The sequence below is a fragment of the Syngnathoides biaculeatus genome, chromosome 16, assembly GCF_019802595.1.
Source record: "Syngnathoides biaculeatus isolate LvHL_M chromosome 16, ASM1980259v1, whole genome shotgun sequence".
Classification (NCBI taxonomy): Eukaryota; Metazoa; Chordata; class Actinopteri; order Syngnathiformes; family Syngnathidae; genus Syngnathoides; species Syngnathoides biaculeatus.
In genome coordinates, this window is record NC_084655.1 from 3,729,203 (window position 1) to 3,750,914 (window position 21,712).

A 21,712-nucleotide genomic window follows, 5' to 3' on the forward strand; every position below is an offset into this window, starting at 1 on the left:
CCTGTGAGGTGCTCAAAGACAATACAGTTTCACAGTCGTACACTTCACAAATCACACCCCACAGCAACTCAGATAATGGATTGATGTAATGATACTTTTTGGACAATATATCCTTCATGCATTATATTCAACTGAGCTGTGATTGATTACAAAAAACACATGCTTTCATGGTTCTGCCGGTCCGGCCTGGGCTGTGCAGGTTCCCGCACAGTCGCACTGATTAGGAGGCGCACATCTGCGCCTCATGCTGGCTAATTGATTCCGGTAGATATAGGACCCAGGGGAGGACTGGTCTTCGCCAGATCGTTGCAACTCACTACACTCCCGTATCACTGATCGTAAAACCGTGTGTACTGACCTCCGCCTGTTTACCGACCGACCCCGTAAGCCTGATTCCATTGACACTCCTGCCTTCTTTGACCGATCTCCCGTGTACCGACTCTTGCCTGACTGCGGACCTGCTCTCTATGCCCGACGTACTGACTACTGCTGCTGCACTTGACTGTCTACCTGATCCCCGACCTTGGAACGAATGAACAATTTTCCCAAAATGCCTCTGCGTCTCCGGAGTCCTGCATTTGGGTCCTCCTCCGTCTCGATGGGTGACACACGCAACTATAATGAACATTGCTACAATGACATCTCTCCTCTGTCAATCAAAAATAAGCATTTATAGAGTATGTTTGTAAATACTGTAAGTACCCATATTTTGTGTTGAGAGGTTACTCGATAGTGGATGGACACCTCGTATCATAATCTGTCAGATGCATTCATGTAAATAACCAAAATTGTAGCTGTAATAAGTTAGCCATGACTTAAGGATAAGAACTTTGTAAGGAAGTGTGTTCTTGCCTGAGGGAGCACTTTTTCCAAGCCTGTACAGTCCCATTCATGTATTGTACACAGTAGTGCTCACTATATATTATTCAGCTATTTGACGAAGCTGACTAATATACTGTACAGGTATTGATGTGCATGTTCTGAATCCAACATAAGCAATAAATAATGTAGTCTCAAAAACGCAACAGCTCATGTTGGTCCGTTGGACTCGCGAGCACGCGTTTCATTAACCTCCTGCACGTGCCTGTGAGTGTGACGCCAGGGTTCCTCCCAATGACCATATAAGGTATAAGACACATGAAGCTAGAATTTGTTCTGGGACGAAATCGAATTTGCAAGGAGACTGTGATCAGGGCTCGACTCTGTTTGCTCCAGATGTGAACCTAGCGCGAGGCTAATTATCCACCGTGTACTAGCTTGACTTTCTCCAGAAGGAGAAAGAAGAAAGAAGAGGAAGCAGTTCCGCCCTGACAAGCAGCAGTTGGGTGAGGCCAAGTTTGAAGCGAAGAACGAAGCCAAGCAACGACACAACTGCCTTCAAGGAGTCAAACTGGACGGAAATGCTTTTGCCAACTATGATTTGTGTCTTTGCTGGATAAACATTTCAGTGATTTTTTTCTTCTCAGTTTTCATGAGGTGGTGCATTTAAAATCTCGTAAAAATGAGCATCATTTTGAAGTTGCTGTGACTGTGGCGTAGTCGGATTTTATTTGAACTTTGATCGTGCTTTTTAAAAGTTTGCTGCTAGTCGCTTGACAGCCCCCCACCCACGTCGTTCGTCGGGACAAGTTCTTAAAAAATAAATAAATAAAAAAAAAACGCGATGAGCGGAGACGAAGAAAGATTCAAACTAGTGGTGGTGGGAGGCGGAGGAGTGGGCAAGAGCGCCCTGACCATCCAGTTCATTCAGGTAAGACCTTTACAATCTTCCCAGAAGAGCACTCATTACTCTGTATACAAGTTTGTACGTCCGGCTGTCTAATTCAAGTGTAGAAATGGGGTGCTATTTGTTGTGTATGGGGGTGTTGAATAATTGGTTCAGGGGACCTTGTTCTCTCCCAAACAGGAACGTTGTTTTCAAATCGACGTTTCAACAGATGGCATAATGCAATCGTCTATTATATAGTACTTCACAAAAATAGTATACAGTAGTTGTTTGAAACATGTTTGTACTCTTCATTTAAAAAATGATCGAATTAAGGTAAAATAGCGTTAAATGTGTGTAGTTTTTTCATATATGATTTAGAATAATCCCAAAGGATTTTATCAAATCAAATTAAACTTTTGGTTAAACGGTCTAAAATCTAGCACAATCCATCAAAGTACTGTACAAAACAAATACAGCCAAAGACGTTTAGATAAAACATAAAGGTAATTAGAATTTCAGAAAGTAGTCTTGAAAGGACAACATATTTAGGAATGAAAACAAAATTAATTCACAAGGTAACAATCCACAAGGTGTCAAAGGCCAAGGTCGAAGGAGAACATTTTTAAGTGGGTTCGTATCCCACTGGGGCCTCCACTCCCTGAGAAGGGTTGCGTCAGGAAGGGCATCCGGCGTAAAAATTGTGCCAAACATATGTGCGTTCATCTGAGATGACACGCTGTGGCGACCCCGAAAGGGACAAGCCGAAAGAAACTTACTATTTGAAAACTGGGTAAAGGAGGCAATTGGTTTGGGCAATTATTTTGAAGTGGTAACATTTAAGGCTAGTTACCCTCTGGGCTTCAGTCTGGTTTAGTCAGGAGCAGTTGACCAACTGATCTGAATGTGGTTTCAAAAGGGTGAAGAATCCCATAGAGCGGTAGGGTGGGGCACAAGCATTAAACAACTTAAAACCAAATACAGTGTTCCCCGTTATTCACGGGGGTTACATTTCTTACACCCCCACATATAATGAAAATCCAGTATTAATATACCTATGTATGATATGTACCATATTTTTGCAATCATAAGATGCACTTAAAAGTCTTGAATTTTCTCCAAATTGGACAGCATACCTTGTATGCACAATTGTTGTGACTTGTCCAATGAAGTACACTTGAACACACTGGTTAGCATGCATGTCAGCATGTGTTTTAGCATGTATGTAAGTGACCATATGATCCCACGCACAAGGCAGTGAGGAGCAATTACATTTCACATCTGCAAGCAGAAGAAGCTTACACTGCCGTACACACACTGCCTGTGTAGGCAGGTAATTACTGACAATGTTGTTTTCGCTCACAGTTTAAATGCTATTTAGATGCTACCAGCATGCTTTGCGGCACGCAGGACCTCAGTACCGCGGTCCTTAGTCCCGCAAAGCATGCTGGGAGGCTGTAAATAGCGTTTAAAATGCATGTTTTGTATCAATTACTGTAATTTCTAGCGTACAAGCTGCGACTTTTTTCACACGCTTTAAATCCTGCGGTTTATGCGGTGATGCGGCGCTCGTGTTAGGCACCTGGTTATAAGCCTTGGTACACAGAAAGAGTTTAACGCTAACGCGGCACTAGTGTTAAACTCTTTCTGTGTACCAAGGCTTATAACCAGGTGCGCTCTGTAGGCCGGGAATTACGGTATATCCTGATTCATTCTTTTATTTGTTTAATTATTTTCTAGTTATGCTTTTCTGTTTGCTGTGCTGTGATAATTTTCATTTCGATGTGACACCATGAGTGTGTACAAAATCATCAAAAACTGGCATGTGCATTGAATGAAAAGAGCTTGAGTTTCCTAGTCAGATGGTGATCTTTGGAGAGGATAATTTGACAATTTTGCGCTGTTTAAAGGTCTACCGACAAATAATGCATGATTTTTACCATCTTTTTAAACACAAAAAGGCAGCAGGAATGGACCCATCTGTTTTTTCACCACACGTCATGACGTTGTCGTATATGGATTTTTGCACATCCCGCTATCAAAATCCTCTCGAGGTATTTCTTTTGTAGAAGCAGGAAGTGTACGTTTTTTACAAGACGCCCACGCTGGCGGGTTCGTGTATTTATACCAGATTTACCAGCGGGAAAGTAGCTATTTTTTTGTTCCTGTTAGCCAAAATGCCATCTGGTTGTCGATCCATCCATTTTATTTTCTTTATCCTCACAAGGGTCGCGGGGATTTCTGGAGCCTATCCCATCTGTCACTGGGCAGGAGGCAGGCTACACCCTGTACTGGTTGCCAGCCAATCACTGGGCACATGGATACAAACAGCTGCATTCACAATCACACTTGGGGGGAATTTAGAGTGTCCAATTAATGTTGCATGTTTTTGGGATGTAGGAGGAAACGGGAGTCCCTGGAGAAAACGCATGCAAGCACGGGCAGAACATGCAACCTCACACAGTCAGGGCTGGGATTGAACTCGGGTCCTCAGAACTGTGAGGCCAACGCTTTACCAGCTGAGGCTTTGACCCCCACCCTCCCACCACACGTCGCGTTGTATTGCTAGATATTGCTCGAACACTCGGGAGGATGGATTCACTCTTCACACGTTTCCAAAAGACCAGGTTCGTCGTGAAAAATGGATTGCACAAGTGAAAAGGATGAGAGCTTTGTGGGTTCTAAATGACAGGTAGGTGTGTACAGAGCTCTTAAAAAAATAATAGTTGTGGGGGACTATTTTGTCTCAGTTTATTGCATATGTTACGTGTGAATAAATGCCCTTGGTCAAACTGGCAACATATAACAAAGCACTTTTTATTGCATTTAAGACAATTTAATTACACACACAATACAATACAACACAAAACAATAAAATAGAAGTACAAAGACAGTTTAGTTGCGTGTAACACAAGCTAACCAGCTAACTCGACATATAGTCACCAAACTCAAACAACTTCTCCGAAAGCGGCAATCATAAAAAGCTCCGTCCGCGTCAGACGTAAACCTTCTCTCACAACATAACAAAAGACCCGTGTCATAATAACTTCATAAAGTAAAGTCAGGGGTGCTAAATGTGTCGATGTGCGCAGGCTGGTGTTGTTGTTGTTCGCCGGCATAAGCCCTGACGCAGAGGTGGGTCAGGCCGGCAGGCTTGCTGGCCCGTGTTGTCATACCACTGGCGGGGAGGAGAAAGGACACCCCCCCCCCCCCACTGGCAACCGGTGTTTGAACACCCCTGACGTACTTACTTTGCCCGGCATGAGTCCTCCTGAGTACGCTACATACACAAGACTTGTAAAAGAGTTGGGAAGTCGAACAGTTACAGGCCTGTCATTTTGAATATTTCATCAGGTTCTTCGTCCGTCTGTCGGGGAGTCCGTTGTTAGTTAGAAGTGAGCCGCATATCCTCTAAATATGGCTCAAAACGATAGGGTAATATGGCCCCAGTCACTTCTCTCCATTCTGAGATGTTCTCTTCTCCAAAAAAGAGCTTCAGTCTCAGAAGGGGCGTCAGAAAAATCCTAAAATCTCTCTTGTTGATCTGTCATAGCAGGGGACTCAGCGTGTTTCTGTGGGGACGTCTGTAAATGCCGTTGCAATCACTGTGATTTGATGGGCGCGATCGCGCCCGTGCATCATCGCACTCGCAAATTTGCAGTTGAGCACGAAAAATCACGTACGTAAAATTTGTTACGAGTAGAAATTCGTAGACGTTCTCACCGCACATGAACCACAGCCTTAGCCTTTTTTTTCTTTTCCTTTTTTTAAACACAGAAGCACATTGGTCTCCTTCTAGTTTACCTGACTCCGCCCCCCTTCGACTCTGAAAGGGATACACTCATAATTACAAACACCGTCCACCCACGCAGACTGAAGCACAACTTATCAATACCAAAGTAATATCAAAAGGAAAGCAATATTCCGGAGGACATCGCGAGACCACCAGGATCTCATGGAACCACAGGCCTCCTGCTAGTTTACCTGACTCCGCCCCCCTCCGGCTCTTAAAGGGGTACACTCATACATTATTACAAACACCACTAGTGCTTTAGTTTGCAACACTGTCTGGGCAACATACAGCAAAGAGATTTAGATATGCTGCTTGTGTTTTAGCCTTGATAATTGTAAAAGTAAAAAAAAAAAAAAAAAAGTAAGAAGTGCTGTTGCTTTAATGAATGTCAGGGTATGTGAATAATTGAAGAAAAAGTGGTGAAACTGGATGAGAGTTTCTCTTTTTTGAGTAAAAAAAGGTCTGGTCTGAAGCCAAAGTAGAAAGTACAGGATGAGATGGTGTATAGTGTTAAAATTTCACCTTGGCACAGCCTGATCGAGGATGAAACCACAGACAATACAGTGCACAAAAAGCTAATTCTGTATTTTAAATATAGGAGGCAACATAACATTAACCTTAAAACTGCAAAAAGCATCATTCAGCTTTCAACATGCATTGCTAAAGATATTATCCAAGCAATAATTGAGTTTTACAGCAAGAAAAACAGACGGGGATATCATTGTGGGTTAAAAGAAAAAATGAAACAAAGTTTCAAGCGACCATTCAAATTTATAGTTCATAGTTGGCTTGGTTTAGTTAGCAATGTATTTTTTTGTTTGTTGACATTTTCATTGTAAGTTCGCAAAAACACAAAATTGTTCTTAAAAATGTTCTGAATGGGGGTGTAAATGCTGTAATCTTAATCTTTGAATGAGCCATGTAAATTCAATGGTTGACACTGATCTGACCACAGTGCATATGTGTGGTGTTGCTCACAGTGGTAAAAGGGGGCGCTCATGGACTTAGTGTGTTTCCTCAGACGTAAAAAATTAGAGGGAACGTTGCTCTTGCCATTAATTTATGTGTTTATGTCATAAACATTTGTAACAAAAGAAGCCTGATCCTAAACAATCAGTATTCACCCGGAAATAGGAAATGAAAGTTAACTGTACTGAGCATGTTCGGAAGTGTTTCGAGCTGCTTCACATACTGCAAGCGCATTTACGTCGAAAGTCATGAACATCATAAGCCATGTCAAAGGAAATTCAGTTACACTAAAAAACATTTCTGGGATGTACCACGGGTAATGTTTCAGTATCTAACTATAATAAATATGAGATTGTGATTTACTTTGACTTGATCTATTAGTCTGTCCATATATCTAAATGCGAACGGTCATTTTCCCCGTGGTACTGCGTTATCTTGAAGTTGAAAACTTTTCCGCTTACATGCTTTAGGAAGATATAGATCATCGACTGCTAGCTTTCATCAATGGATTGACAATAGCGCGTAAATTACGCTAGATTATACATCGATTATACATCATGATGAAATAAAATTATTTGATGATATGAATACTTAGATTTGAAATTGAATGTCTATTGACCTCTTTAAAAATGTCTCAGTGCAATGTCAATTATGACTATGGTATTAGATAACAACTACATTCTTGGGTATAACAACTCAGTAAATTATTTTAAAGTCTTGAGATTCCATCCCTAATCACACCTGCAACTTTATCTGCGGGCATGACTGACCACACCTATACATTTTTGGAACGTGAGTGACTGCCGTTACAAGCAATATGGCCGCCACTGTGATGTCGAATGAGACTTCCGCAACTTTGCGCATTAATGACACGCTCTCCGCTCATTTTTTTTCAGATAGACATTGAAGTGAATAGTATTATATGTAATTTTCACAACAATATCTTTTTTCAAATGTATATAGGGATGTCAGTTAAGCTTTAAATGCCAACGAAACATGCACAATGAAATGAAATATGTGAATGAACACTGGATTATTTTTACCAAAGCGGGAAGGCTCTTTTGTTGTTGTTGTCGTTACTGAGTGCAACAGTAAGCCATTCTATTTCTTTTTTTTTTTTTATCAGACGTACAGCTTCAAATCTTGACTTGCACTCACAACGACCTGGAATTACCAAAAGTCACTAGTTAAATCTCTTTAAAACATCACACAGCAAAGCAGATGTAGTTTAAAAAAAAAAAAAGGATCCAAAGACGAGTCCTTGCATCATATCAAGTGGCTTGTAAAATTGGAAGGGCCAAAAACCCATAAATCAAAGAGTAATTTATTAAAAAATGCCTCAGTGATGTCATGGAAATCTTGTTACCTCAAAACAAAATCTTAAACAAATGCTATCAGACCTTCAACTGTCCCCTACACTGTTGAACAGAGAATATCAAGCATTAGCATGGCTACTAATTCACAGTTGCACTCAGACCTCCAATCATGTGAGTATTTCAGTGTTGCAATAGATGAGGGTTGGGCCATACAAGACAAAACTTGGTTGAATTGGTAGTTTGTCTGTGAGAGAGAGAAGATTATTATTATATTATTATAATTATTTTTAATTACTAGCTTCTAGTCTTGTTGCTCTGTAGGAGTCCATTTTTTTTTATCATGTCGGTGTGCACAATTTACAAAAAAATGTGGCTGAGCAAAGTTATGTGTGTGAGAAGGGAACGATCTCCATGTGTATGATATTGGCTCAGGCATGGTGGTGCAGCTGTAGCGGGTTGGCATCATAGTTCAGAGGACCAGGGTTCAAATCGCCACTCCACCTGTGTGGGGTTTACATGTTCTCCCCTTGCCTGCGTTGGTTTTCTCCCAGCACTCTGATTTCTTCCCACATTCCAAAAACATGCATTAATTGGAGACACTGTCTCCATTTGCCCTGCGATTGACTGGCAACCAGTTAAGGGTGACTCCTGCCTCCTGCCCAATGACAGCTCTTTGATGTGTATGCTGTGGCTCTTTGCCGTAAAAGTAAAAAATGACTTTATCTCTGACTGTTTACCACCCTTGTCCTAACATGTCTGCCAGGTGATACATTTCATTTTGTGAATATGCATCAGTATCTCAAAGTTAATTATTTTTTTTCTTCCAGTCATACTTTGTGTCAGACTACGACCCGACCATTGAAGACTCCTACACAAAGATCTGCACTGTTGATGGAAAGGAGACCCGTCTGGACAGTAAGAAAAAGCCACACCGGACATGACTTATAAAATCCATGTTCGTCACAGTTCCGAAGGTTGTGTGATGTGTGGAAAAAAAACGTTTGTTTAAAAGCAGAGGGTGTGTTGCAATGTGACATGATATGACAAAGGTGGTATGTGTGCTCACTGGATGTTCCCTTGTTAGGACTTGCACTTGGCGGGTGCATTGCTGCTCTCGTGCTAAGGTCTTTAGGATAGAGAAATGACTACAAGCGTGGTGTAATGCCTGGATAAAATTCAGAGCGTAAGTGTTGGTGTGAAGGGTGGGACCAACATATGACATGCACACACAAATGCACTGACTAGTCTATGGCTGTCAATCCTACTTCCCTTACTCCAGTTTCCTCTTATGTAGTTTAATCTGATTAACAGATCTAATATTCAATCCTAAATATTACATTCTAGTGTTCAGCCTGGGGCAGCACGGTAAATGAGTTGTAAGCACATCCGCTTCATAGTTTGTGGATTAGAATCTGCGGGCTAACCTTCTTGTGTGGCGTTTGCATGTTCTGCTTGTTTTCTTCAGGTACTATGGTTCCAAATTCAATGTTATTATTAGTCTGCGATTTGCTGGCGACCAGTTGAGGGTGTAAACCCCTCCAACCACCAACTCTTGCCCGAAGTTAGCTGGGATAGTCTTCAGCACGCCGACGACTCTCGTGAGGATAATAAGAACAGAAAATAAATAAATGAATGGAATCAGAATCAGCTCTATTGGCCAAATATTGAACAACATGCAAGGAATTTTTCACCGATAGTAGTAGTAGTTTATCTATGACTATGCATGGCTGATTGTTCAGTTATACGCATACGTTTAATTGTAATCTTACAATGTTCGCACTTAAATATTTGTAATTTGGGAACAGCAGGTCCTTCGTATTGGGGCAAAAGCATATTTGATATTTTGGTTTTATTGGACTTTAAATCAAATTGAGAGGTGGTTAAAAAAGTTCATCAAGTATTACACTTTGAACAACTTGCCTTTGCTAATGTGTTACCATTGTGCATTCAGTTCCACCTAACAAAAAACAAAGAGGAAATACACCTGTTGATGTATATTCATATTTAATGGTCCAATTATGTTTTTGTAAGTCTTGGATACAGCAGGTCAGGAAGAGTTTGGGGCAATGAGAGAGCAATACATGCGCTCAGGAGAAGGCTTCTTGCTCGTGTTTGCGCTCAATGACCGGGGGAGGTAAGTGTTTTTTTGTTGTTCTTGTTGATTTCACCCTGAGAAATATTGCATTTTGCATTTTTTTTAATATTGACAGTGTGATAGAGTTACTATTTGTACCAGATTGTCTTCATGTGAGAAAAAATACTCCAAAAATCCGTAGAGGGCCTGAACAGAACTAGTTGTTCAGATAGTGTGAAATTTGTATTGAAAAAATACAAGCATCTTTCTTATCAGGAGCGGCTAATCCAATTATGAAAAAAAAAAAAAAAACGGCGATAGACTTTATCAGACGCATTTATTTGAATGTATCCTTACTACGTGAAATGTGATAAAGAGTTTAATTTCCCTAAAATGATATTACTCTGTGTCCAGCTAATTTGTCGATTAATGGTCAAGTTGTCAGTTGTTACTGGTGACTCAACAACATTCATTTTGCAATGTTAAGGGTTATAGAAGAAGGCCAGTTTTATTCTAGTTGTTACGTGAAGTTAGCTAATGCTACCTAAACTAAGGGGTTCATACTAGCACATCTGCGTGTAAAAAAAAAACAAGTTGCGGATCACAAACTATTTTAGGGAAATTTAACAGTTTTGGGATGAAGTCCTGAAATTATATATAGTTGCCTGTTTTGCCACAATGGGCAATATTCACTTTCAGTTGCTACAGCTTTTCTGCTTCACATCTAGGGGCAATGTCTTTTTTTTTTTAAGCTTCTTAAACCTTAAGTCCTCATATACTCCAGCGCTCATGTGGCCAACAACGCCTGCATTGCCTCATCTGACCGACCCATTGGCCTGTGAGGGCTCTCCGTGTCAATTGACATGCACACAACACAAAACGCCGCTGTGTGTGAAACGCTGCTGAGATCCTATCTTGTGATTGGTCCGTTTTAGTCACATGCTGTGATGACGTACTCATCGTTTCTTCTGTCTCCAAGTACCACCTACACTGCTGGCTTCTTGATCGATTTTGCAGCATAATTAAGCAAATCATCACCATTTGTTCAACCAGACATTGTTCCATGGTCTTCATTGTTGTTGCTCTGTTCCTTTTTGCGGAAAGAAAAGTAAAAATGGCTATGGAAAATGACCAAACAATGGAGAGGAAACCTCACCCTGTGGCATCCTAGATAACACCAGCCGTAGCGACAACCCTGACTTGAAGTAGAGCTCCAGTAGTCCATTTTCAAAACTGCGCCCTTGGTTTGCGCTCGAGTATAAAGCCAAACTACCTGAGGGATAGCCACAGTGACGTTAGTGCGGCTTCCCTCTTTGCTCGTGTATAAAGAAGCCATTAGTCTGGGGCCTCCACTCCCCAAGAGGGGTTGCATCAGGAAGGGCATCCGGCGTAAAAACTGTGCCAAAAAATATATGCGTTCATCTTAGATGCCAAGCTGAAAGAAAGAAGGAAAAGTCTCAGTTGAGAGGTCATCTACATTGACTAAAGGCTTGAATTTGATCATTGCGGTGCCCTTTGTGAGGAGACATTGACGTTGCTCAATGGCAGGCAGCCATGGTTGAGAATGTGTTGGTTTGATCTTATGCATACCCTCTTCCTTCTTCATCAGCGTAAACATCGCCTGAACTCTGTGCAAACAGACCACCATCTGTTAGCGACTCGTCTACAGCAGGGATTTTAACAGCTTCTTCCTTCTGGCAATTAACTTCTTCCAGTCTTCTTCCGTTTTTTGTCTTGGGTTTGTCACATTCTCCCTGGCCGATAATTATTATATACCACACATTACTCATCCACTCACTGTAGTAATCTCACCATGATACACATCTGTTGACCAATACTAGCATCTCGCACATGAGTAGCATGTGCACTACTTCCACAATCGACTGAGGACTATTTGCAACACTTGCACCATCAACATTGTCGTCACAGATTACTGCACAACTAGTCATGTTCCATTATTGCAAGATTACTCGCAGCCTTTATTCCTCTGTGATTGTTACCGCAATATCTTTGTCTCAGTTGACTGTCGAACTGTCCATTGTCTTTATATTTGTCGTCAAAGAGCGACTCCAACTACCGGAGACAAATTCCTCCCCCTGTTCACGATTGGCAAATAAAGTTGATTCTGATATTAACAATTTATTTGTTGTGTGCCATCAGGACTGGTTAATTAACTATTAGTCAAAAACATTCTTCACAATGTCAGTTGAACGAAGCAGTGTGGTCTTTTTACTTCCTATGGGTTGTCTCAGATGCCCACCAGTAACTAAGGACTACACAAAATGTGATATAGGGATTATGCTGCAAATAGCAAAAGCCTTTAAATTGTTCCGATATACATATAAATCTTCAAGTCACATCAACAAAGTTCCTTGACAACAGCATGACACAAAATGGTGGTAATGCATTATTTTGTCAAAAATGGTTGTTTGTCTATATGGGCCCTGCAATTTGCTGGGAACCTGTTCAGGGTGTACTGCATCTCTTGCCCAGAGTTAGCTGAGATCGGTGCCAGAATGCCCATGATCCTAGTGAGGATAAGTGGGATAGAAAATGGATGGATTGATATTATAATATGGCTGTTTTCTATCCTATCAGCTATCATGACATCCAGAAGTTTCACACCCAGATTCTCAGAGTGAAGGATCGAGATGACTTCCCCATGCTCCTGGTCGGAAACAAGGCAGATCTGGAGCAGCAAAGAGTGGTAAGTAACATTAACGCCCTTGTGGATCTTTATAGTACTGGTTAACTTGATGTGCAGAGTGGGGCTGTAACGATACAACAAAATCACAATTCGATACAAATCGCCATTTTTGATCCATTGTTAGGGATGGGGGTGGAGTAAAAAACAAAACAAAAAGAGATTATTATACCAAAATACAGACAATTTCTTTAGTACAGTATTAGATAATTAAAAAAAAAAGTCAGTTGACAGACTTCTGGTCTGTGATGTAAAACAGAAATTAATTAATATGTCAAAACAAAAACTTTTCCCTAATAAAATACTGTTTAACCAATAGAACTAACAAAAATGTGGAGATTGTTTTGACTTAACTTTTACTTGAGCCTCGTTTTCTTCACTTTCAGCTCTCCTGTATTTGAACTAGCAAAAGTAGCCGAGCTAGCCAGTAGCCACAGGCTTGATCGTGCATAAGTACTGTAAGTCGAAGTAGTCCTGTGACATATGCTGGAAAAGGCTTAATAAAGTAATATATCTTCAATATAGGCGTACCTTTCGTTACACAAACTTAGAAAATTTTTTTGCAGTGCCTGGGAATTTCCCATCATGCAAAGCTGTATTGTGGTTTTTTTAATGGTTCTCTAATACTTTTCCCCTAATAGTGTTAAAGATTTCATGTCTGTTAATTTCCGCTCTTTGTACCATTGTTGATTGTTAACTGACAAATTTGGACTAATTAGCACAGTGACAGCAACGGGACCACTGATTCACTGTCGTTCACTTGCGCTGCTTAATGGTCGTTGTAATGACAGGTGGAAATAAAGTTGGATGAGGAATACAATCTGGCAAGGCGCCACACAATTGTTTCCTTGTGTCCGAGTTCTATACCATTTTTGTGACACAGGATAGTGAATTTGACATCTGTGATTTTCGTTATTTTTTATACAACACTGTTAAAGCCCAAGTCCAGAAGCATAGGTTTAAAGGTTAGGTAGGTTTGAAATTACCTAATAATAATTAGGTAATTTATAAATGCCGGCTTTACGTTTATTGTGGTTGTTAATACATTGGAGGGAGGTGGAACTCGTTAGGACATCTGCCTCACAGTTCTGAGGACTGGGGTTCAAATCCTGTGGGGTTGCATGTTCTCCCTGTACCTGGTTCGGTTTTCTCCAGGTATTCCAGGCTCCTCTGATATCCCCAAAAGAGACATAGTAGATTAATTGAAGATTCCTAGTTTACCTGACACCACCCCCCTCCATTTTAAAGGGGTACACTCATAATTGCAAACACCGGGGTATGTGAATAATTGAAGAAAAAATGGTAAAACTGGACGAGAGTTTCTCTTTTTTTTTTTTAGTGAACAAGGTCTGGTTTGAAGCCAAAGTAGAAAGCACAGGATGAGATGGTGTATAATGTTAAAATTCCACCTTGGCACAACCCGATCAAGGATGAAAGCACAGACGATACATTGCCCGAAAAGCTACCACTAAAATATTTGCAAAAAGTTAATAGAGCGCATTATATTTAGATATGGATGAAAAATAAAAAATGCAGTCACATTGTATATTTGTATACAGGTACATAGAGTGGTTAAAAAAAGGTATACATATACATTTCGATATGATATTCGATGTCTTATGTTACACATTTATATTTATTTATATTTATTACGGTAATGTGTGCCCTCTATGACCTCTTCGAGGAGCCTGCATTTTACGATCGTTAGCGTAGCATGCTTGTTGCTACTACACCAAAGATCAGAAATGACTGCCCGTGAGTTTGTTTTAACTTAAACAAGACAAAAAATGTCGACTACAACGGCTAGTTGTGCAACTGCTTTGAAAAGAAATGTGTACTCACTCGAACCGATGACGCTGCCAACTCGAAAGTAGTGCCGCAGTCCAAAACAACAATAGCTCGCCTCAATGGCTTCAGGTGGGTATAAAAACAACGTGAGCTCAAACTACGTAATATGAGCGTCATGGGCACATTAAAAAAAGAAACAAAAAAACAAGAGAAGGCACACAATTGAAATGGTTGTTTTTTTTTTTTTTTTTTTTAATGTGTCCAAATTCCCTCGTTTCCACCTGACGCCATAACTTTCCTATGGCTGCGCTACCGAATCAAAACTCTTGGGATTCAAAAAAGGTTTCCCCACAAACGCAATGGATGACACAGAGGATGACATGCTGTGGGAACAAAATAGGATCACTGTTCATGAATTCAGGAGGCACCAGAACTGGAGCAAGTTACCAAAGGTAGCTACGGTGGATATTTTTCACATTGTAGATGAGCCAGGTGTTGCTTTTGAAGTCTTGGCCAATAATGTGTAATGTAGAGGATAAACTGTACTATGCAAAAACGTTTTATGCACAAATATTTAATGGAAAAATGTTCAAGTCAAACAGTGTTATATATTCAAGACTGTAATGTGCGTTATCAACAGTAATAATAAAATGTTATGTCATCATTGAGCATTTATTTTAGTTGGTTGAGGGATTCTGTTCTGACTATTACAAGGACCAGGACAAGCGTGTCCTGTGGCCTGTCCCGAGATTAGCGGTATGTTACAGCTTCATCAGCACGTGCACAATGATTACTATTAATGATTGTTGTACAGACAGTTTTTTGAAAAAGAAGTACAGACAAACCTAACAAAATATAAATAAAGATAATTCCCAATATTTTGAGCATATGTGTAGCAGCAAATTGGTGTTGTGCGTTGTACATTGGTAGAAGGGTTTTCCTTATTTTTTAGGTCAATTTTGGGTGTGCGCAATATACTTTAGGACGCATTATACTCGCAAAATTACAGGAAGTCTGTATTTTAAATATAGGAGGCAACATAACAACCCTAAAACTGTTTGGAAGAATCATTCAGCTTTCAAATTGAGCATTTATTTTAGTTGGTTGAGGGATTCTGTTCTGACAATTACAAGGACCAGGACAAGCGTGTCCTGTGGCCTGTCCCGAGATTAGTTTACTCGAGAAATTACGGGAATTCTGTATTTTAAATATAGGAGGCAACATAAAGACCATAAAACTGTTTGGGAGCATCATTCAGCTTTCCACATTCTGAAAGATATTCTGCAAGGAATAATTCACTTCAGAAAAACAGACCGGGATATCATTGTGGGTTAAAAAAAATGAAAAAGTTGGAGGCGACATTTCAAATTTATAGTTAATAGTTGGCTTGGTATGTACAGTATCTGTAATGTAATGTATTTATTTGTTTGACATTTTCAGTGTAAATTTGCAAAAACAAAATTGTTCTTAAAAATGTTCTGATGAGAATATAATCTGAACCTTCTAATGAGCTGTGTAACTTCAATGGATGTCACTGATCTGACCACAGTGCATACGTCAGATGTTGCTCGCAGTGGTCAAAAGGAGCGCTCACTGGCTTAGTGTTTGCTCAGACACGTAAAAAATTTGAGAAAACTTTGACTGCAGCGCACTGTTAGAAAACCTAGCTTTGTGCAGCGCCTGTCTTTCTAAAGCACGCACATACGTAAATGGAAAAATCAGGTCCCTGCGCTTCAGTTTCTCTGCTTAGCTTAGAGAGCATGATGGTTTTCATGTGTGCTTTCACATCATGTAAGTTTACTTTTTCTTTCTATCTAATGACTGACTAATGAATGCCTCTTTTTTTTTTTTTTGCTCGCCCAAATTCCCCAAACCGCCGCCGAGGCACAATGCGGGCACAATGTGGCTTTGTAGAGAGCCGCAACACTTTGCTGGCCGCCCTTGCAGCAGTGGTGTGGTACTTGGGGTGGATGATAACATACTTATACTTATACATACTATACTTCCTAAGCCAGCCACGATGCAGGGTTTCCCTTCGCGAATCAGGATACAGAACGCAATGCACATTCACATGCTGTAAAAAAAAAAAATAAATAAAAAAAAATAGCCTGTAAACTGTAAAAAATAACACAAAAATCTGTTTACCAACGAAGCCATGTAACGTGAACCGATTTGTAATGAGGGAACACTTAAATTGCCTCGAACAGAAAAGTATGAATTCAACGTGTGTCATAACTGCTGCCAATGAAGGTTAGGGGAGAAACTAATTACCGGGTTTTGACTAAAAGGTAGGTTAAGTTATGACACAAAGGAAGGCCATCAAAATTATATTGCTGGTAAGGTGCACCTAACCAGTACAGCAGCAATATTGTAGTTATGTGAAGACGTTTCCCTGGTTCATCTCCATGAAAGCAAGCCTGTGAAGTTTTGTACAAGGTTTGAATTCGTTTTTCTATAGAAAAAAAAAAATCCATTCAAGGGTTAAAGAGGTGTTTTGAAATCTTTTAACTGTACAAGCAATGTTTTAAGTAACACTTTTAGCCAGGGGTGTCAAACTCATTTTAGTTTGTGGTCCACATTTATACCAAATTGATCTCAACAGGGCCAGATCAGAATATTTGTGGGATAAATATCACTAATAACTCTTCAAAAATGTTCCCATTGTTTTGGTACAAATACAGTAATTCCTCTCTACTTCACGGATCACCTATTGTGGATTCAGTGCATCGCGGATCTCCCCCCTCCTCAACCCCAACCCAAAAAATAGCTGGCTCGCGACGTACGAATGCGCCATCCCCGGAGCATCGACATGGACCAATGAAGCCAAAACAAATTAATTAATACTGTAAACATCAGCATACATTAGTACAGTACTCTAGCGGGAAGCCACATTGATAGGGTATAATGTGGCATGCCCAGCAAGATGACATAGACCAATGAAGCAAAAAAAAAAAAAAACAAAAAAAAAACACAGCAGCATATATTAGCACAGTACAGTATATAGCAAACTAAAAAACAACAAAAAAAAAACAGCATTTACCCCTGCTTAACGGTTTTTCACTTTTCGCGGGTGGGTCTGGTACTAATTAACTGTGAAAAACGAGGAATTACTGTATGTTTTTCACTTTTCACGGGTGGGCCTGGTCCCAATTAACTGTGAAAAACGAGGAATTACTGTATTCACAAGTTCTTTTGGAAAATATTCACATTTATTTACTGTTATATTGTTGCTACATAATACTGCTTTTAACAGTATTATGTATCAGTGACCGTTCACCAATCAGTTAGGGATCCTTTGTAAATGCATCCATAAAAATGTAAGTTCTGGTAGTGCAAGAAAAAGGGTCCAACAAACTAATTTTCTGAAGTGAAGCATTTCACTGAAATTTTGTCATATTTAGTGTCCAAAATCATTTATTCACCAAGTATTTATTTTCAGTGTGAACACATCACACCCTTTTATAATACTGTGTTACTGAAACATGCTACTGTTTGGTCTTCACAAGTGCATTGTCATTTAAGGGCTGTCAATGCACCCTCAAGTGGACAGATTTAGCAACTACAGTTACTTTTATTGATAGATATCAGTGAATGTTTTCCATCACCATGGCCAGATAGCACCCCCTAACAAGCCGGTTCTGGCCTGCGGGCCATATGTTTGACATTCATGCTTTAAGCGTTAAATGGTTGCTTGCTTGTGGTTCAACCTCCATTTTGCGTAATTTCCAAGGTATATTTTCCACTGTATCTATTTGTTTTGGCTTAGATATCGAGGGAGGATGCTCAGGCATTTGCCAGAGAAAACAGGATCCACTACATGGAGGCTTCAGCTAAGAACCGCTACAATGTCGATGAAGCCTTCATGGAGCTAGTCCGAATCGTCAGGTATTTTTCTTTTATTCTTTGGATACATATGTACATGGGCTAAATTGTTGTTTATTTCCATTCAAGAAAAATATTACATTTCTTCTTCCTTCTACAGAAAGTTTCAGGAGATGGAGTGTCCTCCCCCTCCAGCTCATCATGCTGGGAAACAGAAGAGTGGTGGCTGCCCTTGCGTCCTCCTCTAAGCACCGTTACTATGGACACCAAAGCCTCTCCAGCTTGTCCAAAAAGTGTGAGCATTTGTGTGAGACAGTGGGTTAGAGTGAGGGAGAGGCAGGATTAAGGTGCCTCATTTTATCACTGAATGGTTTCATTTGCACTTTTACCAAAAGCAACTTATATATCAATATAGTGTAATTTAGTCTAAAGGAAGAGCTTTGAACAGCAGCAGAAATAGTTCTGTTGGTGACATGGGATAATAACGATGTGACTGTGTCTAGTTACGGTTCATAAATAATAATATCCTCCCTTATGGTGGGCTATAATTATGTTGTTGGGTACTGATGTCATCAGAGACATTACCGCAATCGGTACACTAACTCCTGCCACAAGGGTATAGTTAGTATAAAGTAAAGTAAGTCAATCCAGATATAGGTACAGACAGTAATGGAAATGGTGAGTGTAGCACACCCACTCATGAGACTTGCGGTCATGTTCCAAAGCGTCCTGCAGGGGGTAGCAGAGTACAGCATCATCGAAGCGTTGGAACAGAAAGAAAAGTGAGCAAACGTCAATGCCGCATTAAATTCTCTTCATTTTTTTGCCATTTGGGGTGCCAAAAATTTCAGCAATTGTGACTGCCTCAAACACTGTTAAGGGAGGTTCCGACCATTTCAAAATAATTCTTGACACGGTTCAAAGAAATTGTTGATGCAGGGGTGCACTGAAGCACACATTGGCAGAACTACCAAACTCATATTCTGCATTAATGTATTTGAATATCTGGGTGATGGGCAACCAGCATTTGGGTTGGTTGAAATTTTCATGATTTATGGTTTTGTCAAGTGTGATTAAAAATATTTTGGTCATGCAGTTTATACCTTAATCAAACCATTTAATTCCATAAATATTTGTAAATGGTTCACATGAACATCTTGACCAAACAAGTCGAGTATTTTGTGTGCTTATGCTTTATATTATGAATAAACTGAAGGGTTAGCATCTATCACGTGCTCGCCTTCCTAAAGACACAATGGAGGGAATTTGGTGTTATTGCTCTTATGCTGCATGAAGCAATGGAGGAAAAGGCGGGACTGCACTACTGTACTCGCTGCTACCACACTTGTGCTTATGTTATGAAACGTAGCCCCTTGTTAATGTAGACCTCACAATCCTCTTCCACTTTATTGTGCCACTGACTGGTCTCAGGATCTTCCTCTTTAGGACTTTCTTTCTTATTATAATTGCTAACTCACTCAAGTTATTTTATTTTACAAACTGAATTGTCCCCAGAACTCCATTGAGTTGTTTACAAAGCAAGCAAAGGTGTAAAATCTAATCAGTATCACAAAAACGTTTTGACAAATAAATGTTCATTTAGCAGTGTTTTTTGTGACACCTTGGTTTTTGTATGGATAAATGAAACAGTCAAGGTAACACAGGAGTTCATCAATTTTCCGAGCCCCTTATCCTCACAAAGGTTGCGGGAGTACTGGAGCCTATTCCAGCCATCTTCGGGCAGGAGGCAGGGTACACCCTGAACTGGTTGCCAGCCAATCGCAGGGCATATGGAGATAAAGGACCATTCACACTCACAATCACACTTAATGGCAATTTGGAGGCATGGGGAGAACACGCAGGGGGCTGAGATTTGAACCCCGGTTCTCAGAACTTTGAGGCCAACGCTCTCACCAGAATCATCACTGTGACGCTGCCATGCTTATAGTCCTATGTTCAAAAAGTTATTTAAAATTTTATGCTTTCATAGTGAATGCAGTCCTTATTGCCAGGAGAAGTTGTGTTATCCCTATCCAATAACAGTAAAGCCAAATGGCTTCATAAAAATCGTGTGAGTTGCACAATTTATGTTGCCACTAAAACTCAAGTGCAGTGCAAAAAAGTGCAGCTATCATGTCAACGCCCCATTAAACCCATAACAATCTTGCTTGTATTCAATCGCTGTAATGGTAAAGACGGAATAGTTCAGACACTTTCATAAATTCATTAATATACATTTATATCTCTGAATGCAGAATGGCTGCCTCAACCTGGCACTTCAGCTCACAGATCTCCCTGGTGTATCGCAACAACATAATAAGGCTCTCTCTCGTGGCATTGACGCTAAATACAACACCATGACAAAGGACTGTTTGTAGAAGAACCCCCTCCTCCCCCAAAAAATAATTGAACCATGAAGACAGTGATAAATTTGTTAAAGTTTTCATGGTGAAGTCGCATTAAACAATATGACAAATGCCTCTGTATTCATAAATGTCAAGAGCATCTATAGAAATCGTTGCAAATCAAACTTTATTTGAGATGCCTAACAAAAGACATTTTGGCATTAAAAGTTTGGAAAAATAGTATTTTAGAACTTTCTTTTTGTAACAATTACTGTATGGCCTGTTGGGTAACAACTGCCAATAATTCAAATATGCATGTCGGTTAATTGATTTTTTATTTTAAAGGACACTCAGTGCGCCGGTTCTTTTGTGTTATTCATAAAATTATCTGAAAATGACCAATGTTATTTTGACAGTGCCATATGTTTGAGCCGAATAACAATCTGACTGCAACAGTCTTTATTATGTTCTATACCAATTTTACTCAAACTGTTAAGTACTTTTGAGTCAGACCCTGGAGCAATTCAGCCAACGACTTTTCCAGATTTTGTCATATATAGAAATGGCAACGTTTTTTTGTTCGGGATACACATCCAGGTGCACACAGGCCCTGCAGTTCAGACAATGTGTACTTTAACCTACATTTTGAGTCTTTTACTTGTGTGATTATTAAAATATCGAAATGGTTTTGAGGATACAATTAAAACAAAAAGAAATTGATTACAGCAGACTTTTTTTTAAATTAATTGAGGTATTTTGTTAAATAATCTTGTTTTGTTATTTCATGCAATGTTTTCTGAAGTGTATAGCTGTCATAAAAAAACGAATTAGTTCCATATATGTGACAAACTGCAATTAAAGCTTTATTTTGACCCAAGACCATTTTTTTACTGCATTAAAGCATTCACCAAACCATTGTGTTGTGTCAACATTGATAACTCGCTGACAGTAAAAACTATGCATAATTACAATTGTCCATTTTAAAATTTAAAATAAATGAGAGATACTGCTTGATTGAAATAAGTAATTGGATGCTGCGTATAAGCAGAAAAATGTCCCCTATCTGTAAGCACTGTGTAGAATGTGCAAGTACTACACAATATTTTGCAGTGTAAATTGCTTGAGGGTTTAGTCACTTAAGTATCATAAACAATGCTTTTTACATCCAAGTCGATATCACTGTAAGGTGCTTTTGA

The 21,712-nt window shown here is 39.8% G+C and overlaps 1 protein-coding gene across 1 annotated transcript; it reads left to right on the top strand.

The window, feature by feature from the left end:
• The first annotated feature begins 1,124 nt into the window (after window positions 1-1,124).
• rras (RAS related) lies at window positions 1,125-19,779 on the top strand. Its single transcript, XM_061846104.1, has 6 exons — window positions 1,125-1,750; window positions 8,611-8,698; window positions 9,815-9,917; window positions 12,456-12,564; window positions 18,116-18,234; window positions 18,332-19,779. The coding sequence occupies exons 1-6, from the start codon at window positions 1,664-1,666 to the stop codon at window positions 18,417-18,419; spliced, it is 594 nt and encodes a 197-aa protein (XP_061702088.1). The 5' UTR covers window positions 1,125-1,663; the 3' UTR covers window positions 18,420-19,779.
• The last annotated feature ends 1,933 nt before the right edge of the window (window positions 19,780-21,712 follow it).